Genomic DNA, 20,184 nt, shown 5'->3' on the forward strand with positions numbered 1-20,184 from the left:
TTCAGCACAGTCAGGAATCACTGAGTACCGGTGAACTGGCGACTAGCTTAGGAGAAGCATCGTCGGCAGCTTTGGACATATGCGGTCTGTCTCTGTCTTTATCTTTGCGTTTTTTCAGAATGTCGGTAGTCGGGTGGCTTACCGAAGCCATTTCTGGATAATTGAACAGAGTACCAAAATATTTAGATGCAAAAATGAACAGACGACAAATAGTTTGAGGTTTGAATAAGGCACAAAACCGACAATGAGGTACGTCGTGGTCTGGGCCTAAGGAAGGAATGCAGTATGAATGAAAATCTTTATGAGGTATTTGCTTTCCACAAGAAATACAATTGTTAACTTTTACTGACATCGGTTTAGAGCAAGAAAAAGGATCCCCAATGGGGTACTTAGCTTAGTTGAAGACTTTGGATATGAAACTCGAAAACGAAAGTTTCAGGAGTTGGCCGACCGGCACTTGCAAAATGCTTCTGCTTCAGGAACCGCACGGCAAGAAAGACTGATGTAATGGCATCGGCTGCATGCATTATACCCCTGACTACCTAACGTCATGGAAGATGAGACAGCAACCGATGCAGGACCCAAGACTTGATAATCAGGCCGACTGAGGGCAACCTGCAAGCAGATAACCCAAATGTAATGACTGCAACAGTGAAACATGAAGAACATATGATCAAGCTTCTGGGGGAGGAGAAGGGAGTCAGGCCAGAAGGCTATGTCAGCAAACACATCATCCAAGACAATGTGGACTGGAGTGATCACCAGTGATCTAAAGACAGAAAGGTTCAGAGGTGCTCTGTAGTGAGTTTCAGTGTTGCTGAATTCCCTACACTCCCAGAGTTGAAGAGTTCTTTCATTCTGTGAAGGGTGTCTCAGAGCATAAATCTTCAGGCAGCATGGTTGAGGACAGGGTGACTTTAGAGTTATAGCCTTCATATGTCTGAGGGACAAGATGCTCTACGTATGCAAGTTCCTATTAATTCTCTGACTTTGAGGAATCTGAACTTTCCTGGGTGGAACTATCCCTTTTCTTTTTCAAGGGGTGGCTCCTGGAACAGGTCCTTTTTGCAGGGTGGGTTCCCTGGACTTCATGAAATTTGTAATGTCCTACATCAGTCTTAACAAATCCTATGGAGAGACCTGGGTGGGTGAGACAGGGGACTTAGATGGCACTGGCCAAGAAAAACCTATGTGCCTCTTTGCCTTGGAAGTATGGGGCTTAGGATAAGAGAAGGCCTCAGGGTGTGGGGCAGGTGGCCGCAATCTCAATCCATTTCCCAGGTAGTTCTTCTCTTACTTTCATCAAGGGGATACAACCTTATCTTTAGTCACCAATATTCTGGCACTGGAAGCCATGGCCTGCTTAGTGGCTTTGGATCTAAAGGACATCTGTCTGGTGTTGGCATGTTAGGAGCAGGATGAGTCACAGTGCCGGAGGACTCAGACTTAGGGGATGGAACAGGGGGCTATAAATGTGTCTCATCTGCATTAGTGATCTCAAGTCTAGTTGGGGAGTCTGACATAGAAATGCCTACAGGTTCCCAGATATCCTTCTTTTTGGGATGCTTATCCTTTAGCTTCTTGAGTCAACATCCTGGAAACCAGAAAACACCACAGAGTGTGAAGGTCCATACCTATCTGAATGTAAGTGCAACTGGAGGGATTCTGCCCCTATACCTAATAGTTTTACTACTGAACCTAGCACAAAATACAGAACTCTGAAGCTCTAATTAAAAAAGGTAGTACAAATGATGGTCTTTATGGGGAATTTGTTTCCAAAATGAAAGGCAGTTATTAACCTTCTTAAACATTACCAAATAACAAGCTACACAGATAAGGACAATTCCCCATGGGGTACTTATCCGAAATGTTCTGGTGATTCAAGCTGACTGATGGACTGATGATGCTAAGTAATGCAGTCTTGTGCATCAGACTACATGGCAAGAAAGAATGAAGATGATGCCATCCCTCTTATAATCCAGACATCCTGATGGATGGACGAGGACATCTGTCAGCTGCAGGATGGCAAAAGACTCTGGTATTCAGGCCAGCTGTGGGCTTCTGCATGACAGAAGTCCTAAAACTCAGTAATGAACAATGACTATGAGGAACATCAAATCTATGTTACTGATGGGCTGTGGGAACCACTTGTGATGGAAGCAACTGAATGGCCGATTAGTGAATGCAACTTAAATTATCTTTTCCAGTCACACTTTTCAATGGGGCAGGAAAAGTGGCAAGGAGAGAGAAAGTGTCCTGCATGATGGCCAGTCGCTCCAGCAAGAAGAGTAACGGACAACCCACAACTGACTCCAGAGATAACACAAGGTCTCAGATGTTCTGTTGCTACAGCTCCCTTGATATTGCAGATTACTCCTGCGAATGGGCTGCTGATTCATCTGAAAGTTACTACTGTACCTTTGGTTCCTTCCACACCTTTAGTTATTCTGCTGCTGTCAGCCATGCCTATATTACAGGTGACAGGGGCTTTACTGCATCCTTGAAAAGTTATGGGGCAGATTCTAATATTTTACGCTAACAGCTGAAAAGCTCTTTCCTTCCCTATTAATGGCATTCCAGATTTGTCCTACCATGTACCTTAAAAACAAAAGACCTACCAAAAGGGGCAGAGTAAAGATCATATCGGTGCCCTCATAGAAATCAGTCAACTAGAGCCAGACATAATGGTGCAAAACAACACAGGTGTCTGCTGTGCTAGTCAAACCCTCAGATAAATGGCAAGCAAGTCTCACAGTGAAGTTGGCTGGAGATGACACAGTTGTCAGCTGCAACTGTTGTCTACATTTTAGCTTTCCACTGCGCAAGTCATCCAGTGACAGATGCACCTTGTCCAATAGCTCCCAATGGAACTTTACAAAATTGGAAAGATAACTCATTCACTCCAATGGAGCTCAGGAAGTTTGCCCTGTAGCTTCCAATGGATGGAGCCCAAGCCTTTTGACAGAATGAAATTATGTCCTCACATTTCAAACAAATGTCCATATCTCTGGAACCACAGGGATTATGGAAGAAGTATAAACGGCAAACCCTTCAGCACAAACTATTTTTATAGTGGTAGTAATCTTTAGTTCTAGGTCTTAAACCGAATGTTATAAGTCACAGTAAACACAGTAACTATTACATTTGTAATATTTTGTAAACAACTTACAATATCTCAGCAACCACTCAAGTTACACACATACTGTCAGCAACATGTTATTCACCTAGCTGAGAGATTTTATACGAAGCTCAGGAGTCCTGTGTTACTTGGCTGTTCAAAAATTTAGAATAATGTGAAAATTATATAAATTAATATCATAAAAAAAACAACAATTAATACCTATTTACCTGCACTAGACAGAGGTCAAATATTAATGCATTTGAGTTTGTCATTGTGTAAGCTTTAAGATGAAATCTTTTAAAACCTTGTACATAGCATGGTTTTGGAATTACTGATGCAAATATGAACAAGCAATATTTGATGCTTAGAAGCATTGGTAGTTGTTAACTGTAGATGCACCTGGAGGAGTCACTCAGACGTAATGAGATAATTATGGTCCTTCAAGAAAAAGGATGCATAAACATGCTTCCTCAATCTGTCCACAACCCTTCACTCATTATCTGGGGAATAGACAGCAGGCTTTGGCAATGTCAGGGCCTTTATAAGGACAACCACAACAACAGTGAAAGTTGATTTGGGAGTCTCCTTCTGACACATTCAGTCCTCTGAAGGCTGGGGGATCCTGTAAGATATTTGAATGATATGTGCCATAATATCTGGGGCATTCCTATGCAGTTCTCTTTTTTTTTACTTTGACCATTTGTCAATGGATGGGCACATCAAAGAGAAAACTGGTGTGTTCCACTAAGCCTCTTACAGAGTCATCTGTGTTGAGGTCATTGGGTCTATGGGCCATCTAAATTTCTCTCTGCCATATCATCTCAAAAACTCCCTTGGACAATGGGAGGGGGACTTTGCCCTCTTCATCTTCAGAATGTAGAATGACAGGCCCAGGACAGTTGACATGCTGCTTGCAAATAAGCTTCCTACATGTCCTTTGATGTGGTATGATTATTAGGAAAATCTGATGGGTCCACATACTGTAAGAAAAGTCTGCATGATACTTCCATTCCTTTTGTCCTGCTGTCTGACAAGGTGGATTGTTAGTGGCCAGAGGGGTAACTGAAAAGATTTTTTTTTTTTTTTTGGAGAAGGAAATAATTGAAAGGCACATCTGTCCACTGCAAAAGTAGCAGGGGTACAGGCAGAAGGCATGCCTTCACAATCCTGTTATAAGTCATCTTCAGTGGAGGGACTGAAATGAACCTAGACCTTACAATCTTCTCAAACCCACATAACATGAAACTTCCCTGTCTGAAAAAAAAAAGTTAAACTTGCATTTCTGTCCAATTTAACTGGCAAAATTTCAGAAAAAACTTAAAAAGGTAATTTAGAAACACATTCAACAACAGATTATGCATATCACATTTTATTTTATTTTTTTTTAGGTTGAAGACCAGGGGAAGAGTGTCCATGCTTATCAGCCATATGCTTTTGTCTCTTTTTATGTTTGGAATTATCTCCCACAATAACCACCGACTTGGAACCTGGAGGTAAAGGGAGCAGACTCCAAAAGAATCTTCCCAAGTCAAAGTTCTATTAGAGGCATGGGAAAACCATTCTCCACTCTGAACAGCTTCACCCCATTTTTCCTTTTTCTTGAAGCATCAGGAGTAAAACTCTTGCAGATCTTACAAGCAGCATCAAAGTGTTCCATAGGCAACCAATAAAAATGCTTATCCTGGAAAGGAACCTTATGGGCATACTTGCATTTCTTAAACACTTTACTACGTTTAACAATGGTAATAACCAGAAATAACAATAACTTACAACTGCAACAATTCACGCAGTTCACTCATAATGGTTACCTATAAGCATAAGGCAGCTTTACAAAGCAAGAAGAATTTAAGTCAGTGGAAAAGGGCGAGGTAAGTAATTGGCTTTATGCCCAAAGGTGGGGTTAACTAAATGGCAGAAAACTGCAAACTTGCTAAAACTGAAAAAAAAAATAACTTCTAACAGTTAAATAACAAGAGAAGACAAAATGAACATTAAAGACTAGAATGCACATTAATCATTTATTACTATAAAGCAACACTTGGAAAAGTGGTCTGGTAACGTTTCTCAGATGGAACTAGTTTAAAAGCACTGCAAGAGAGATACGAAGAAGTGTTCACAGAGCTTTACTGGTAAAAGAGGAGAGGTAAGAAGTCTGGCCACACTTCAGGTGCTGAGCTACCTAACTCCTGATGCCAACAGTTCTGCTTTTGATGAGGCTGGACCCTCCTCATACCAGACAGTGTTACAAAGATAAATAGAAGACAATAAAAAAATGAAATTTAAAGTCTATTGTTTTACTACAAAACTCTGCAAAACAACTGTTAAGCAAAGAATAACAATAAATAATGAATGCATGTTTCATACTTGTCTCTACAATGCCTTTTGCAGCAATCATCATACTCACATTGGGTGAAGACGCTGTTGTGGCTTTGGACATGCTTCAAGTCCTTTCAGCCAAGTGCTCGTAGCAGCTGCAACTTCCTCCTCAGACAAGGCATGCTCCACAGGTTCTCTGTCCTGCACAAGAAACTAAAGTCAAACGTGTGTCCTCCTCCAGAAGAACTACAGAGCATTCCATCATCTTGCAGCTATACTTTCACACATCACACCATTCATTCAAAAACACCTCACCCTAGGTACTTCTAAGGTAATCACAACTATGCTTCATTTCAAAAGGCAAAGTTTAGAAGCTCAGATGACACTATAAATGGGTTAAAACTCCAAAAGTCATTGTACTGACAAACTGTACCTCGTTTGCAGACATAACTAGTTGCAGATGGAATCAGTGACTCTAGACTCCAAATAAACTTTCAGAGTCTAAAAACTGTACATTTCCATTGAAAAGCACAGTACCAGAAGATCATGTGGACTTCAAGTGATGCTTTGTATTACTATAAAAATGAATCTGCATCACTGTTAAAGTTTTTCATAAGATCTAGCTTTGCTATCATGTTATTCTTTGTAAAGGAGGCTAACTCCTGTCCTACTTAACCACCAAGCAATAATTTTTAGGTAGTGCCACTCAAGGTTACTGGAGGAGTAGGGAGGTGCTAGCCCTCCCCACCACACTTACAACACACAAAAGAAAAGTACTGTTGTGTACACTTACCATAAATGTAGATGTTTGGGTGCATTCATTGTTGGAGTCATCACATTTGGATTATCTGCTTGCAGTAGCCCTCAGTCGGCCTGATTATCAAAGTCTTGGGTCCTGCGTCGGTTGCTGTCAAATCTTCCATGTCATCAGGTAGTCAGGGGTATAAAGCATGCAGCCAACAACATCACATCAGTTTTTCTTGCTCCAGATGTCAGGTGCCCCCATAATGGGAAGCAATTATATATACAAGGTTATACCTCCAACAAAAAAGCAAATACACCAAAAAGCTTAAAGCCTACTAAGCAAGAATAGAGGTATAGCCAATAGAAGTCAGGGGGCTGGAGGGAGGGTAACTAGGATTACAACAGTGAATACACTCGAACATCTATATTTATGGTAAGTGTGTACCAGCTGTACTATGTTCTTCGTGTTTCACTGTTGCAGTCATCACATTTGAGTAGATTCCCAAAGCTAAATATGGGAGGTGGAAATTAGATAGCATTAGGACCAGCTATAAAGCCCTGCAAGACTGCAGTGGCAATGCCAGCTCTGGATTTAGAGAAAATTGGCAAATGGTAATGCTTGGCGAAGTTATGTACAGAACTCCAGGTAGCAGCTTCTAAGATGTCCCTGGTAGGGATACCTCTGAGAAAGGCTGTAGAGGTAGATGCAGCCCTGGTTGAATGTGGTCAAATCCCCTGTGGGGTAGGTTTTCCATGGTGCTTATAGCAGAAATTAATGCAATGGCCTATCCATTTAGAAAGTACAGTTGTGGCACTTACCATAAATGTAGATGTTCGAGTGTATTCACTGTTGTAGTCATTACATTTGGGTAATCTGCTGGCAGGTTGCCCTCAGTCGGCCTGAATTCCAAAGTCTTGGGTCCTGCGTCAGTTGCTGTCTCCTCTTCCATGACGTCAGGTCGTCAGGGGTATAAAACATGCAGCCGACACCATTTTCTTTAGTTTTACTTGCCCCAGATGTCAGGTGCCCCCAAAAAGGTAAGAAAAACATATATATGTATACATACATGCATCAATATAAACTTTACCTTCATCTACAAGCAAATACACTACATAGGTTGTAGAAGATAGAGAAGGAAAGATAAACTCCACAAAGACAGGGGGATGGCGGGTGGGTAACCTGGACTGCAACAGTGAATACACTTGAACATCTACATTTATGGTAAGTGTACACAGCTGCACTATGTTCTTTGTGTTTCACTGCTGCAGTCATTACGTTTGGGTTGAATCCCAAAGCTATGGTTGGGAGGCTAGAGGTAAACAGCATTAGGTGCGGCTATAAGGCCCTGCAGAACTGCAGTGGCAAAGCCTGCCCTAGACTTAGAGTAGAGAGGCAAATGATAATGCTTTGTAAAGGTGTGAACAGAACTCCAAGTAGCAGCTTCTAGAATGTCTTTGGTTGGTACTCCTCTGACAAAGGCTGCTGAAGTAGCTGCAGCTCTGGTGGAATGAGACCTAATGCCCTTGGGCACAGGTTTACCATGGTGTAAGTAGCAGAAACGGATGCAGTGGCTTATCCACTTTGAAACCGTCTGCTTGGAAATAGCCTTTCCTTCTGATCCTGCAGCATATGTCACTAGTAATTGCTCAATTTTTCTTAGAGCTTTAGTCCTGCTCAAGTAGAATCTTAGCGGTCTGTGTATGTCCAAGGAATGCAGAATTCTCTTCCCACTTGTTCTGGGATTTGGATAAAATGTTAGCAGATGCATTGTTTGGTTAAGAACCACGCTGGAAACCACCTTAGGCATAAATGTAGGATTTGTCGTCCGAGACACCCTGTCTGGGTAAAATATGATAAAAGGCTCTACAGCCATGAGGGCCTGTAGCTCTGAAACTCTTCTTGCTGAAGTAATTGCTAGTAGCAGACCTGTTTTCCATGATAAGAACTTTATATCAGCGGTAGCAGCTGGTTCAAATGGGGGAAGGGTGAGCTTTTCCAACACATAATTGAGGTCCCATGCAGGTAATGGTGATCTTCTAGGAGGCCTTAAATGTTTGGCTCCTCTAAGATACTGCTTTAGTAAAGGATGAGAAAAGATTGGTGGCTCTGAACTGTAATGAGCCAAAATGGCAGAGGCATGGATTTTAATTGATGAGAAAGATAGGCCTTTGTCAAGCATCTCAGTTAAGTATTGTAATATCTGAGGAATGTTTGGTTCTGCTGTATCAGTTCCTTGTGCTTGATTCCAAGCACAGAATCTCATCCATTTATCGGCATAAGATTTTCTAGTACTAGGCCTTCTGGCTTCCAAAATGACAGCCATCACAGCTTTACTGAGAGGTGTTGTTTGTATAACTACATGATCAGCCCTGCTGCCAGGTTCAGTGTCTGGAGTTGATTGTGCAGGATCTTATTGTTTTGCTGGGACAGTAGTTGAGGTCTTTGAGGTAAGGTCCAAGCTGGGTATTGAGACAAGTTCCTTAGGATTGGGTACCAGTATTGGCAGGGCCAGTCCGGGGCAATTAGTATCATCTTTGGTTTCTCTTGTCTGACTTTTAGGAGGACCTTGGGTAGAAGAGGCAGAGGAGGAAAGGCGTAAACTGATAGGTTTTTCCAAATGAAGGATAGGGCGTCCACTTTCCATGCTTGTCTGCGATAAGTCCTTGTGCAGAATCTTTTCAATTGATAATTTTGAGGAGAGGCAAATAGATCTATGTCTGGGCTCCCCCATTTCTCTGTTATCATGCTGAAGACTTGTGGATTTAGTTTCCACTCGTGAGGATCCATAAGGTTTCTGCTTAAATCATCTGCCAGTGTGTTTTGTTTTCCTGGCAGGAATTAAGCTTGAAGATGTATTCGGTAGGTCAAAGCTGTGTCCCACAGTGCCGTGGCTAATCTGCAAAGGGGGTATGAGTGTGTGCCCCCTTGCTTGTTTATATACCACATGACTGTGGTGGTGTTAGTCTTTATCAGTAGTTGTCCTGGATGAAGTAAGTCCTTGAAGGCTGTTAGGGCATTTTGAATACCTAGCATTTCTTTCTGGTTGATATGACCTTGAGTAGCATCTTACCCTCACCAAGAATGATGCCACAATATGAAGACAAGATGATCAATTTCAACAACTGGCTTAAGTACTGGTGTCATTCAAAGGGGATCCAATGCCTGTCAGCTTGGGATGATATGCTCGACAAGCCATGATGCTTCGCTAGGGACGGCTTGCACCTGTCACCCCTGGGCTTTCGGATATTGGCAAAGGCTCTTGCTACCCCCATAGTGCCTTTTTTAGGCAAGGCTCAAAAGACAAACCCACCTCCATAGGTATCACAAGGGATAAGAAACTAAGAGTAATGCTACTCAATGCCAGAAGTCTAAACCTCAAGATGCACGCTCAAACTCTCCTTAGCATGGAGAACATCGATATGTGTGCAGTAACAGAAACCTGGTTCAGGGCTCCCGAGAGCACCCCAGCACTACCAGGTTATACCTCATACCATGCTTTTCGCACCCAAAACTTGGACCGAACCACAAAAGGAGGGGGAGTATCGATATTCATCAAAGATACCCACACCTCCAGGTTGGTGGCAAAGCACGAAGCATCAGAGACTATCCATGTGCAACAGTGGGTAAAACTGCCTTCCAGTTTATAGCCTGCTACAGACCACCCTCCCAAACCCAGGAACCCCACTCAGCCTTCTTGAGAACACTGGAAAATATGAAGGTCTCTCCAAACACCATTATATTGGGCGACTTCAACTACCCAAACATAGACTGGGAGCACTACTCTAGCTCCAACACCCTAGCCCAAAGGTTCCTAGAATTTATAAACTCAAATGCTATGGAACAACTTGTTACCACTCCCACAAGAGGGGAAAACATACTGGACCTGATCATCACCAACATGGGGACTCTATGCTCCAGACCAGAAGTGTATCCCTCACTGGTAAGATCAGACCATAAACTAATTTCACTGGATATTCACATCCCGACCCCACCCCTGCCCAGAAAACCACAGTGAAAAACTTCTCTAAAGCAAATTTCACACTCCTCAAAACCGAGGTGGAATCCTTCAAAGCCCCCGGGCCTGTGGAAAATACGGCCCAGACCGCAGAATCCTTTATAAACGCATTCTATGAACACCTTCAGGAATGCATGGATTATGCGATCCCAAATAAAACCAAGACCCAATCCTCCAAAGGCAGACGTCCTGTCTAGTGGACCCCAGCCATAAACAAACTATACAACAGAAGGAGGAAGCTACTAAATGACAGAGCAAAATCCCTAAAAGGGAAGGCATCACTGATCAGTATTAGCAAAAAACTATGGCACTCATAAAATTGTCTAAGGCCAGCTTCGAGAGAAAAATTGCACAGGACACTAAGGATAATCACAAGGCTTTCTTTAGTTATGTTAGGATCCTGGGTGGTAATTCCCAGATATGCTCAGAATTAGTCCAAAATAACAAAAAATACACCGAACCCACAGACATTGCCAACATCCTAGCTGACAGGTTCAGTGCAAACTTCTCCCCCCCTCCCCATCAAAAGGGCAAATATCTATCCCAGCAGAGTGCTGCCCCCCTGACATCTCAGATGCTCAGGTAAGAGCCGCCCTCTCCAAAGCAAAAAACACAGCATCAATGGGACCAGACGGTGTCTCGGGTTGCGTCCTACATGAACTCCAAGAAGAGCTAAACCCAAACATAAAACTACTGTTCAATCTCAGCCTTACTACAGGATATGTGCCCAAAGAGTGGCGTATGGCAACAGTGGTCCCTCTCCATAAAGGTGGTGCCTCAACGGATCCTGGAAACTATCGCCCCATAAGCCTGACTAGCTTGGTCTGCAAAGCTATGGAAAGGATCATCATGGACCTCATAAATAAAGATATTGGGGACCTACAGACACTGGATCCTACCCAGTTCGGCTTTGTTAAGGGCAGATCCTGCCTCTTAAACCTGGTTGATTTCTTTGAAACAGTCACCAAGGCCATTGACGAGGGGAAGGTGGTCCACACAGCCTACCTGGCCCTTGTAAAAGCCTTCGATACAATACCCCACACGGGCATTATAGATAAGCTCACCAGCTTAAATATAAACCCCTATGTCACTAGATGGATTGCAAACTGGCTCAAGGACAGAACCCACATGGTTAGAATTGCTGGAGCCATGTCAGACTCCAAACCAGTTACAAGTGGTGTCCCACAAGGCTCAGTCCTGGGACGTCTCTTGTTCGGTATATATTTCTCGGAGGTACAGGCCAACACGGAAGGTCTGTGGCTGACCAAGTTCGCAGATGACTGCAAACTGGGCGCCATAATCGACTCTCCAGCCGACACAAGCATCCTCCAAAAGGGCCTCATAGAAACAGACAACTGGTGCCAGAGCCATGGCCTCAAGCTAAATGCCAAAAAGTGTATAGTCATCCCTTTGGCAAAACAAAGTGCCCACAAATTACCACATAGGTGGTAATCCATTAAGTACAGAAGAAGTAATTAGGGACCTGGGGACCCAAGTTGATAGCAATCTCTCATTTGACAACCACGTGGCCAAAGTGGTTAGAAAACATTTTATATAGCCCACCTAATCATGAAGGGATTCACATCTAGATCAGGGAGGTCATCGTGCCTCTTTACTCATCCCTCATCAGGCCCATAATTGAGTACAATGCCCCTTTGGGATGTACCTTACCAGACACCTGCAGCAACTGGAAAGACCCCACAAGTACCTCACCAAGAGGATCAAAGGGCTCAAACAGATGCCATATGCTGCCCGGTTAAAGAAACTCCAGCTCTACTCAGTGGCATACCGCCTGTTCAGAGGCGATCTGTGCCTGACGATAAAGCCATGTCCAACCCGAATTAATGGACATGCTGCACCTCAGAAAATCCAAATCCCATCGAGCTACGTGCTCGAGAGACTTGAACCTCAGCACTGAAATAAATAGGACATGCTGGAGGGACAGATTCATAACCCAGAGGCTCCCTTCACTCTGGAATAAAATCCCAGTCCAGGTTAGGCAGAGTCCCTCATTGACTCTCTTCAAGAGGAATCTTGATGAGTGGATGGGAGATCGAGGTTTACCCTGGTATCACTTCTGTGTCACTGTTAGACAGAGGCACAGTATACTAACCTCGAAAAAGGGCATAGCAAAATAAATTTAAAATGGGTGGTGAAAGCCAAACACATTCTGGCTAGGCTTATAAGTGTCCAAAAGCAAAAAATTGCCAGCACCTCGGAGAGTCAAACAAATAGGTTTATTAAACTTCAAAAAGCTGGTGATTAGACCGGTTTCAGCTAAAAGCTTTCCTCAGTAATACATTAGTGAAGTTACAAGAAGCCCTTATATAGCTGAAAATTTTGAATCTATGACATCATTTCCTGTGATTAATTAAATAGAAAATAAAAAATAAAAATGTTGTAATGGTGAATTTTCACAAATAACACATTATATAAATGTCATCCATCCATATGCAAGTATACTGCCAAAGTATTAATATGACAAAACTCCTATAATGAAAAAATCTAATAAAGAAAACAAAAGAATAGAAAATGTAATGTTATACAATAAGGATTAAATTACTTACTGCAAACTCATAGTTTATCATTTAACCCTGGGGGAAAAAGTCCCCCTAGTTTAATAATCCACCTTCTCTCCTTTGTATTGAGAATGTCGTGCCATACTGATTTAAAGAGCGATCCCCCACAATTCGATCAATAATAGTGAAAGTAAATCTTGCATTTGAATGTTTGGTTGTATGTTTGTACAGTGCATTAGTAATTCTGTGGTTTCTGATGTCCCCCAAGTGCTCTGAAATTCTGATGCGGAACTGCCTTGATGTCTGGCCAATGTAAAATGCCTGACATGTACAAGTGGCTAGATAGATTATCCAATCTGAACTACAATTTCCGAAGAAATTGATGTCATATACCTGACCTGTGTTTTTACTAGTGAAACTCGTGGTTTTAAAAATGTAATTGCAAAAACTGCAATGGCCACAGGGGAAGTTCCCAATCAACTTATCTCCAGTAAGTGTCCTTTGTGTATAGTTATCCTGCTTGATTTTTGATGTTTTTTTGTAATGAGAAAAGTGGGTGCATAGGGATTTCCCCTTTCTATAGGAGAAGTAACAACGTTCTCCTAAATAATTTTCTAAAAGGGGGTGCGAATTGAGTATATTCCAGTGGTTATTGACGATATTAATAAGATTTCTACTGTTACGACCATAGGTAGTGACCAATCTGCATACTTCGGAATCATCAGTGTTCTTGCCTTTCTTATATTCCAATAAAGACTCTCTAGGTATGGAGTCACAGGTACGCACCGCTGAGTTAATGATTTGTGATGAATATCCTCTGGACAAAAATCTGTTGGTTAGGTCTTCTTGATATTTGGTAAGGTCTTCCTGTGAGGAGCATATTCTTCTTATTCTCATAAATTGGGATTTTGGAATATTTTTGGTAATATGTTTTGGATGGAAACTTTTGGCATGTAGGAGAGTGTTGTACTGGGGAAATTTTCTATATATAGATGTTAGTAATGTGTTATCCATCTGTCTTTTCAGATGGACATCCAAGAAATGAATTTCATTAGGATGATGTTCTTCAGTGAATTCAATCCCCCAAATATTGCCATTTAGATATTCCAAAAATTCCCCTAGATATTCCTGTCCTCCTTTCCAAACCATCCAACAGTCGTCCAGGTATCTCCTCCATATGTCGATTTCTGGTAAATATATATTGTGCATTGGATCGTAAATGATAGTTTCCTCTATGTATCCCATGAACAGATCCGCATAAATGGGCCAAGGAGGCTCCCATTGTTGTTCCTTGTAATTGCCAATAGCAATCCTGTTGGAAATAGAATACATTTTTGGTCAAGATGTGTTCCGCCATACATAATATTAGTGTATTCATTCCTGGTGGGTATAAATTTGCTTTGTATAACCAAAACTCCAATGCCATTAAGCCAGCCCAATGAGGGATACTGGTATATAAAGAGGATACGTCCAAGGTGCACATGAGCCAATCCGAATCCAACTGTGTGTCAGTAACAATCTTCAAAAATTCAGTGGTGTCCTGTATTCTAGCACGAATGAATTTCAATAGTGGTTTTAACTTTTCAGTAAGAAAGGCAAAAGCGTTCCGTTAGTGAGCCAATGCCCGATACAATTGGTCTACCTGGTGGTTGTTCCAAAGATTTATGAATCTTAGGTAGAAGGTATAGATATTGTTTGGCAGGATCTTTGACTAAGATGTTTCCTAGTCTTTTCTGAGATTATACCATTTTCGACTGCCTCTTTAAGAAATAAAGTGATTTCAGTTTGAAAGCCAGATGTTGGATCAATATCCATCTTCATATAGTGGTGGTGATTGGATAGTTGTCTGTTTGCTTCATACAGATAGTAATCATTATCCATAACCACAACCGCACCCCCTTTGTCTGCTGGAATAATGACAATGTCTTTGTTGTTTTTCAGTTGTGTGAGCCAGCTGTTCCTGTTTGGAAATATTGTTGTGCATAATGTCTGGGAGCTGTAATGAAAATGTAAATCTTTGATAACAGCCTGTTGAAACACAGAAACATGTTTATCCATTGGGGTGTAAATGTGGATTTATGAAATTTAAAGTCAGTTGATCTTTGAGTGTCAGTATGTTGGTCCTGCTGCTGAAAAATATTTTTAGATTAATCTTTCTACAAAAATCTAAAATGTCAGATACAAAAGTGCTCTCATCAATAAAGAAACCTGGGATAAAACCGAGTCCTTTATTCAATAATGCTTGCTGTTCCTCAGTTAAAACATGTTTGGAAATATTATGTACATTCGGATAGTATTGATTTACTTTATCACTGACATGAAAAGTTCTTCCAAACTTGTAACCCCTATGTTTTCTTCCGGCTCTATGTTTCTTGCCCCTAAAGGGTGTTGTGATGTTCTACCCCTTTTGGCATTTGGAGAGTCCCCAACTATGGAAATGTCTGTATCTGTAGTGGAAGATTCCTCCCCAGATGTAATATAATTAGAGCCAGTTTTCTTGAGAATGGACCTAGGTCTTTTCTTCCGATTGAAGGGCACATTCCTAGTGCCTTGGGCAAACCTGACACCCTTCTGTGATTCGAATTGTCTACCCTTTAGGTAGTCCTCTTTATCCCGAGAAAATTTATGAAGTTTCCTACTTTTTAGGCTATTCTCCAAAGTGGAGACCTCCTTGGCCAACTTGTTTAAACAATCCTGAAAATTACTAGTCCCCTCATGATGTTTGAGTGAGTGGCAAGTTTTTTCAACCTGCTCTATGTTGTTCTTAATAGTTCTCTCATAATAGGCTGACAGTATGTTGACCCTGGCCATCGCCGCTTCTTGTTGTGCTATCTGCCACTCTTTAATTAGAGTCTCATCTGGATTAGCCACAAGTGGCTGTATCTTGCATCTTAAACCCCGTGGGGTAATATTTTGTATTTGATACGCTTTAAAAAGCTTATGATGCCAGATGTTAGTTCTCAGTGCCTTGATTTGTTTTCCAAGTTTGTGGAAAGAATTCTCAACCGCCAACTGGATCTGCCCTGTTTACATCATACGCTTCATTTTGGTCAATGCCAATCCCAAAAATTTTTAGATCGTCCTTGTCGGAGCATAGGCCTAATAGTAATTTTTCTAGATCCATGACAATTGGTTGCACTGGTTTAGTTCACACTAGACTGAGAATATATAGTAAAATTCAAAGCACAAAGATTGTTATGACAAGCCAGCCAAGGAGATTCTTAATTACTGATAGATCTAAAGCAATTCGAATCCCAGAAGGGCACAGAGTTTTTCATGTAAGGGGTAAGTTTGGTTGTTGCAGAGAAATCTTGTTTGTAGACAAAAATGGAAAAAAAGAAGAAATTGTTGGCAAATAATAGCCAATTGTACTTTGCTATACTTGTACCTGATAGATCTAAATATTGAGTACAAGTAAATTCTGTAAATAGTTAGGTCTGAGTATGATATTCACCTCAATAGGTAGGAGTCCAAAGAGATCTCTGTATCTTAGTTGACCTTCAATAGACCGAAGTAAAAAAATATATGAAAAAATCTGTTTTTATCTGTGGACCAACTATACATTGACTCAAGGATATGTCCTTAACATCTACATCCCTGTTTACAATAATGAAAATAGGTCCAAGTCAGTATTATATATTTAACCAGCTACAAAATTATGCCTAGTATATAATTGAGGTCAATGATAATATATAGTTCAAAAATATGTTTGTAATGTAGATTGTTGTTTTTAATATGCCACCAAAGATATGTGTTGGGTGCAAAAGCAATCTTTTTTATCTGGGAAGGGACGGAATATGAACTAAACACCTACCTATCCTATTTGAACAGCACAACACCATTTTTTAAATTTAAGATGAATCATTCAATTCAAAGTATAATATATTTAGATGTAAAGATTTATAAAAAAGATCAAAAACTTGAAACAATGATACATAAAAAAGATGTACAAGTGATGAGGTACTTAAAGAGAACTAGTATGCACCCAACACATATCTTTGGTGGCATAGTTAAGTCACAACTCATTAGAGTGAGTAGACTGACAACTGAGAATGACTTGTACATAAATGAAATAGAAGAAATGAAGCAAGAATTTAAAAATGGAGGATACTCAGAAGTTATGATAGAAAAATGTATTGAGGAAGTAAATAAGGGTAGAGAACAAGAATATAAACCAGTATTTAATTCTGTGGCATCAGAGATACTAGTACAGTCCGAAGCACAAATAAAGACAAAACAAGATAAAATTAGATATGTAACTATGTACAATGGGTATAGTTACAGAATTGGCAAAATCATAGAAAAAAACTGGCCGATTCTAATGGCAATGCCGGAAATACAAAAAATAGTAGGACCAAAACCTAGTTTTGCATACAGGAATCAACAATCGTTAAAAAGTATTTTGTGTTATAAGGATTTTAATAAACAAGTGTGCCTAACACAGACTAAGTTAGGAACTTTTAAATGTTATAATTGTAGCTGCTGTGGCGATATTTTGGAAGCAAATGAATTTTTTAGGCATCCAGTAAGTAATGTTAGCTATGTCTTTAAATGTAAAGCCACTTGTAATACATCCCAACTTGTGTATCTTGCTACCTGCAATTGTTGTGAAAAATTCTATGTGGGTAAGACAATAAGAAGATTGAAAGACCGCGTTGTCGAACATAAGTCAGAAATTAATAGAAAAGTTCAAACAAATGCCTTATATAAGCATATTATGGAGAATACAACGCACAGATTTAAATTTAGATGTATAGACACAGTAGATTTGGGTGTAAGAGGTGGTGATTTAAATAATGCATTAGAAATTAAGGAATTACAGTGGATAATAAGACTGCAGGCTGATGTTAGTCCTGGCCTTAATAATGCCATCAGTATAAAACCCATATTGGTTAAACGACAGCATGACAATTTATGATAAAATGACTTATTAATAGTTTTTATACGTACATTTTGAATATATTTTATTTATTATTTTGATAACTCACAAGAATATTGGAGTGTAACATTTAATAGTTGAGTAGAATGGTTGACATCATTTTAAAATTACATTGCACTGTGCAAATTTTATTAGTGTTTTTAGTGGCTGGTATTATCATGTGACTTTAATTTAACCTCTATATAAATGTAGTTAGAAAATGATTGTATATGCTGATGAAGGGTAGAGAACCCGAAAGCTTCGTTCATTAAAGTTGGCGTTTGTGATGAATTTCTGTGTCTTATGACTGTCTGAATGTCTCCCATATCCATGAGGGATGTAACCTGTTTCGGTGCCTCTGCCCATTGATTTTTTGGCAGATCTGGCCAATCATCTGCCATTGGCACAGTGTGGAAATCAAATCTGTATCCCTGTGATACGATGTTTAGTACCCACTTGTCCTGGGTTATTAACTGCCAATTTTGAGCAAAAAGTGCTAATTTTCCCCCTATGGGTGCTGCCAAAAGATAAGTGCTTGGTGTTGGCAGAGGGAAGTCATTGGGATTGCTTTCTGTAGGTCTGCGCTTTATCTCCTCCAGATTTGGAGGTGGATGCGCCCCATTGCTTTGACCTGTATGAGTCTTGCGCCTGGTATCTGGAACCCTTAGGGCGTCTGGATTTGCCCCTTTGAGCTCTGTCTGACACAGGAAAGGACCAATTTTTCTGTAGGCCAGTGTGGTGGCTGCACTTGTAAGAAGTCTTTAACAGTTTGCATAGACTTAGCTTTGTCTTCCATATTCTTTAAAACCTCTTCTGCCTTAATACCAAACAGAGAGTCATGCTGTAAAGGTGCATCTAGCAATTTAGCTTTAACATTTTGTTCCTTTAACCAGGCATGCCTCCTAATCACAGATCCAGTAACTGCAGCCCTGCAGGAGGCCTCTAAATAATCAAAACCACATTGCAAAGTATGCTTTCCAACTTGTTCAGCTGCATGCAATAATTCCTGCAATTCTTTATTTTCTGCACATTCTGAAATCAACATAATTTTCTGTGTCAGCAATCCCATAACATGTTGTTGGTACTTAAGCATATGAAATTGACAGTTTAAAGCCCTGATTGCCAAAGTTGCAGATGTATAAACCTTTTTTCCTCATCTATCCAGTGCCCTTGAATCTCTGTCAGAGGGGGTAAGATTTTTTTGCTGTTGAGGCCTCAACTCCCTTTGGACCCTGTGAAATAGTTTCAGGATCAGCAGCAGGGTTTCTAAATAAAAATGTATGTGAGTCAGGGACCCTGTAATATCTGTCAGGCTTATTGAGAGCTGGAGGTATGGATTCAGGGGTCAGGCTTGACTCCGAAAACACATCATCCACAATGTCTAAAATAGGGGGAATGGCTAAAGGCTTGTGCTGAGGGAGAAGAAGGAAATCCCTGAGCCTCTTTTTTGATTCTAAGAAGTCTTGACTCTCCCAGTGAAAATGCTCCCTCAAAGTATGCAAGGTTCCTCCAAATGAATAATCCTCAGGAGGAGATGCAGGTGGAACAGACTCCTCAGCATCAGAATCCTCATAGGGAGGTAAAGATAATTCCTGATCATAAGAGGAATCAGAAGAAATAGAAACCTGATCTGAAGATTCATAATCAGTGTCTTGCCTAGGCCTCTTATCTGGAGGGAGATGGGTACCCCTGATCAAGGTAATAAGGTCTTCAGCCATTTTGATCATCTGTTTCTTAGGCATAGAGGCCTGTGCACATGGCTCAGGTGTCGTTTTTTTAGTTTTAGAAGTTGCTTTTGTCTTTGATTTTGCAGCTGTCATCGGTTTGATATACAAATGTTGAGGTCTGAATACACCCTCAGAAGCCGGTGCATGCTCAGCGGCTCCGGAGCTATCCGAGGGAGATACATCCGTCGGTCCAATACCTTGAGAATCTTGCGGCATGCCAGACTCCACATGGGTGTCGGTAGAGACCTGCGACTCAAAGGTAGCGGGTATCAGAGGCTGCGAAAGCACCTCACTGAGTACCGCCGAACCGGCGACTGGCTTAGGAGAAGCTTCGTCATCGGTTTTGGATCTCGACTGCCTTTCTGTGTCCTTTTCTTTGCGTTTTTTATGTACTCCAGTAGTCAGATTGCTATCCGACGACATTTCTGGGTAGTTAAATCGGTTTCCAAAATACTTTAATACACAAATATACAGACGCTTAACAGTGCGTTGGTTAAATCTAGCATAAAACCGACAGCCAGGCACATTGTGATCAGGGCCTAGGCAAGGAATACAGTATAAATGGAAATCCTTATGAGGTATTTGCTTCCCACAAGTAATACAATTATTAACTTTTTCTGACATCAGTAAAAAGCAAGAAAAAAGTTTCCCCAACGGGGTACTTCGCTTTAGTGAAGACTTCGGTTCTGAAACACAAACTCGAATATTTCAGTAGTCGGCAGACCGGCACTTGCGAAATGCTTCTGTTTCAGGCACCGCACGGCAGGAAAGGCTAAAGAAAATGGCGTTGGCTGCATGTTTTATACCCCTGATGACCTGACGT

General features: G+C 41.0%; 1 protein-coding gene across 1 annotated transcript in view; it reads right to left on the reverse strand.

The window, feature by feature from the left end:
- MARS1 (methionyl-tRNA synthetase 1) overlaps positions 1-20,184 on the reverse strand; it is a gene marked incomplete in the record, with an annotated part of 618,581 nt that overhangs the window by 356,791 nt on the left and 241,606 nt on the right. Inside the window, 1 exon segment of the mRNA XM_044083612.1 lies at positions 5,526-5,638. Coding sequence (XP_043939547.1) covers positions 5,526-5,638 — 113 coding nt within the window.

The sequence above is a fragment of the Protopterus annectens genome, chromosome 9.part0 (genome assembly GCF_019279795.1).
Source record: "Protopterus annectens isolate FY-2018-M chromosome 9.part0, PAN1.0, whole genome shotgun sequence".
Taxonomy (NCBI): domain Eukaryota; kingdom Metazoa; phylum Chordata; order Ceratodontiformes; family Protopteridae; genus Protopterus; species Protopterus annectens.